Genomic DNA, 3829 nt, shown 5'->3' with positions numbered 1-3829 from the left:
AGGGGCCCCCCAGGGGGCCCCCCGGGGGCCCCCATGGGGGGGCAGGGACCGGGGGGGCCCCCCGGGGGGCCCCCCGCGCCAACAGGCATCGCTTGAGGGCCCCCTGCTGGCCCTCCGAATGTAGTAGTGGGGGGGAGGGGGGCCCCCCGGGGGCCCCCTGGGGGGCCCCCTGGGGGGCCCCCAAGAGCTGAGTAGCTGCTGCTGTTGGTTGGAGGGTTTGCTGCTGCTTGCAGGGGCCCATATCCTGTAGGGGATGGGGAAGCAGCAGGACGCAGCATGTTGCTGCTGTTGCTGCTGCCTGCTGCAGCAGCAGCTGCTGCTGCTGCTGCAGCAGGAGCAGCAGCAGCACCTGGACGTATGAAAGGAGAGACAGAGGAAGACATGGGGGGCCCCTCTGAGCCAGCAGCAGAACTAGGAGGAAATGCGTTCCGCTGCTGCTGTTGCTGCTGCAGTTGCTGCTGCTGCTGCTGCTGAAACAGCTGCTGCTGCTGTGTACCTGCAGAGGCAGCAGCACAAAAAAATAAAAAAATAAAAAATAAAAACAGCAGTTTATTCTTTCTTTTATTTTATATTATAATAATAATATACTAATATCTTACCTATAGAGGGGGCCCCCGGGGGGCCCCCCATCTTCTGTCCTGGGGGGCCCCCCTGCATAGCAGCAGATGCGCTGGGGGGTAGGGGGGGCCCTGCTGCTGATAGCTGACGAGGAGGTTGAACAGCAGCAAACTGCTGCTGCTGCTGCTGCTGTTGCTGCTGCTGCTGCTGCTGAGGAGGGAAAGGAGGGGCGAATCGCTGCTGCTGCTGCTGCTGCTGCTGCTGCAGCGGCTGTTGGCCTGGCATCATGGGTCTTCCTGGCTGCCTCAACAGCTGCTGCTGCTGCTGCTGCTGCTGCCGCTGCTGCTGCTGCTGCTGCTGCTTCTGCTGCTGCTGCTGCTGCAGGGCCCCGCTCAGACCCCCTGTCTTCGTTGGCATCGGGGGGGGGCTGAAGCCCAGCTGCTGCATGGTGGTGGGGTTGTTGTAGTAGAGTTTCATCGCCAGCTCAACAGCAGCAGCATGCAGCGAGGCCTCCAGCTGCTGCTGCTGCTGCTGCTGCTGCTGCTCTCCTCTTTCTGCTGTTGCTCCGCCGCTGCTGCTGCTGCTGCTGCTGCTGCTGCTGCTGCCGACGTCCAGGTACAGACGCAGCACCAGCATCGCGCATGCAGCACAAGACAGATTGCTCGCCTCATCTGCGTATGCACTGCAGCAGCAGCAGCAGCAGCAGCAGCAGCAACAGCAACAGCAACAAAAACCAAACAATAAGAGCAGCAGCAGAGGCAGATGTAGCAGCAGCAGCAGCAGCAGCAACAGGAGCAGCAGTTGCAGCAGCCAACAGCACCACCAACAGCAACAGCACCACCACCAACACCACCGCGACCAACAGCAACACCAACAGCAACAGCAGCAGCACCAACAGCAACAGCAGCAGCGGCACCAACAGCAGCAACACCAGCAGCAGCAGCAGCAGCAGCAGCAGCAGCAGCAGCAGCAGCAGCAATGCTTACAGTGCTACTCTTTCGAATGCTGTGCATCTTCCTTGAAAGTTTGCTGCTGCTCTGAACACTATCATCTTTTGTATTGTTGTCAGCAGCAGCTGAGTAAAAAAACCACTGCTGCTGCTGCTGCTGCTGCTGCTGCTGCTGCTGCGGCTGCGGTGTGCTGCGGTTGTCTGCTGCAGCTGCTGCAGCCAGATGCTGCATGCAGCAGCAAAGTCTCGTGCTGCTATAAAACAAAACAGGGCCCCCTTCAGGTCCCCCCCCCTAGACAGCCGCTCCCCCAGCTGCCCTGCAGCAGCAGCAGCAGCAGAAGCAGCAGCAGCAGCAGCAGCAGCAGCAGCAGCAGCAGTAGCAGCAGCAGCAGCAGCAGCGGCAGCAGCAGGAACNCAGCAGCAGCAGCAGCAGCAGCAGCAGTAGCAGCAGCAGCAGCAGCAGCGGCAGCAGCAGGAACGCAACGCAGGGTATTAGATAGATACGGATGAGAATTGGCTTTGGGGTTTCTGGTGAGGGTTTAGAGTGTTTGTTGTGAGGGTTTATAATTAGGGTTTAGGGTTTAGTGGTTAGGGTTTAGGGTTTATGATTAGGGTTTAGGGTTTATAGCTAGGGTTTAGGGTTTATATTAGGGTTTAGGGTGTACATAAGGGTTTAGGGTTTAGGGTTTAGATTAGGGTGTATATTAGAGTCTAGGGTTTATATTAGGGTTTAGGGTGTGTATAAGGGTTTAGGGTTTAGGGTCTATATAAGGGTTTAGGGTTTAGGGTTAAGGTTTAGGGTGTATACAAGTGTTTAGGGTGTATATAAGGTTCTATGGTTTCGGGTGTAAATTAGGGTTTAGGGTTTAGGGTTTCGATAAGGGTTTAGGGTTTGGATTAGGGTTTAGGGTTTATATTAGGGTTTAGGGTTTAGGGTTTAGGGTTTATATACTGGTGAGAGAAAAATATTTATGTTGCGTGCATGCATAGCTGCTGAGGAGGCGCAGCCCCTCCCGCCAGCAGCTGAGCGGCAGCTCCGCCACCAAAGCATCCAGCCTGTCTAGCACAACAAACCCAAACAGCTGCAGCAGCAGCAGCAGCAGCAGCAGCAGCAGCAGCAGCAGCAGCAGCAGCAGCAGAAGCAGCAGCAGGAGNGCAGCAGCAGCAGCAGCAGCAGCAGCAGCAGCAGCAGCAGCAGCAGCAGCAGCAGAAGCAGCAGCAGGAGAAGCAGCAGGGGAAGTGGTAGGGAGAAGCAGCAGAAGACACACACACACAAACATACACACAAGAATAAACTGCTGCTGTTGCTGCTGCTGCTGTTGCTGCTGCTGCTGCTGCTGTTGCTGCTGCTGCTGCTGCTGCTGCTGCTGCTGCTGCTGCATGCGTACCTTAAAGAACTGATCCTTCATGTTGTGTACATACACCTCAGCTGCTGCTTTCCATATAGCGGGTCCCTGTCCTTCTGCTGCTTCTGATAGACAGCTACCGCTGGTTTGCTGCTGCTGCTGCTGCTGCTGCTGCTGTTGCTGCTGCTGCTGTGAACCCGGTGCTGCTGCTGCTGCTGCTGCTGCTGCTGCACCCGCCAGCAGCAACGCGTCACCCAGGCTCCCTGTCTCCTTCAGCAGCTCAACAGCCCCCTCCACGCAGCCCCCCAGCAGACATTCTCGCAGCAGCGGGTACGGAGCAGCAGCTGCAGCAGCAGCAGCAGCAGCAGCAGCAGCAACAGCAGCAGCAAACGAAAGGATAGACACACAGACGATGATGATGCTGCTGTTGCTGCTGCTGCGTTCAATTGTGCAGCAACAACAAAAACAACAGAAGCAGCAGCAGCAGCGGCAGCAACAGCAGCAAGCAGCAGAAGAAACAACAACAGCAGCAGCAGCAGCAGCAGCAGCAGCAGCAGCAGCAGCAGCGCCTCACTCCAGTCAATATCACCGAGCTGCGAGGACCCCTTCTTGCTTCTGAGAGCCTCCTTTGCTGCCTGCTGCTGCTGCTGCTGCTGCTCCTGCTGCTGCTGCTGCACAGCCTCCGCCCAAGCAGCCTTCTCCCCCTCTTCATCCTGCTGCTGCTGCTGCTGCTGCTGCTGTTCCTGTTGCTGCTGCTGCTGCTCCTTTGATGCCTGTCTTTGTTCCGCCCCCCCAAGCTGTGAAAAAAACTCTGTATCGCAGCAGCAGCAGCAGCAGCAACAGCAGCAGCAGCAGCAGCAACAGCAGCAGCAACAGCAACCCAATGAGTTACCACCATCCAGTAAGAGTAAGTTGCCTGGGAAGATAGCTAGCTAGCGGTCTATCAACCTAGCTAGCTAGCTAGCTAGCTAGCTAG

At 57.1% G+C, this 3829-nt stretch overlaps 3 protein-coding genes across 3 annotated transcripts in view; 1 reads left to right on the top strand and 2 right to left on the bottom strand.

The window, feature by feature from the left end:
• The window catches only part of EMH_0049880 (uncharacterized protein), a gene marked incomplete at both ends in the record, with an annotated part of 1856 nt that extends 662 nt beyond the window's left edge, over window positions 1-1194 (bottom strand). Inside the window, 2 exons of the mRNA XM_013496578.1 lie at window positions 350-496; window positions 600-1194. Coding sequence (XP_013352032.1) covers window positions 350-496; window positions 600-1194 — 742 coding nt within the window. The remainder of the gene's footprint in view (window positions 1-349; window positions 497-599) is intronic.
• A 41-nt stretch (window positions 1195-1235) lies between these two features.
• On the top strand, window positions 1236-1580 carry EMH_0049870 (uncharacterized protein; the record flags this gene model as incomplete). Its single annotated transcript, XM_013496577.1, has 1 exon — window positions 1236-1580. The coding sequence occupies one exon, from the start codon at window positions 1236-1238 to the stop codon at window positions 1578-1580; it is 345 nt and encodes a 114-aa protein (XP_013352031.1).
• An 896-nt stretch (window positions 1581-2476) lies between these two features.
• The window catches only part of EMH_0049860 (uncharacterized protein), a gene marked incomplete at both ends in the record, with an annotated part of 2999 nt that continues 1646 nt past the window's right edge, over window positions 2477-3829 (bottom strand). Inside the window, 3 exons of the mRNA XM_013496576.1 lie at window positions 2477-2563; window positions 2794-3197; window positions 3428-3664. Of these exons, the coding sequence (XP_013352030.1) occupies window positions 2477-2563; window positions 2794-3197; window positions 3428-3664 (728 nt within the window). The remainder of the gene's footprint in view (window positions 2564-2793; window positions 3198-3427; window positions 3665-3829) is intronic.

The sequence above is a fragment of the Eimeria mitis genome, genomic scaffold, assembly GCF_000499745.2.
Source record: "Eimeria mitis Houghton genomic scaffold, Emh_scaff2177, whole genome shotgun sequence".
Taxonomy (NCBI): domain Eukaryota; phylum Apicomplexa; class Conoidasida; order Eucoccidiorida; family Eimeriidae; genus Eimeria; species Eimeria mitis.
The sequence above is the reverse complement of the archived record's forward strand: the minus strand, read 5'-3'. Positions and strand labels throughout refer to the sequence as shown.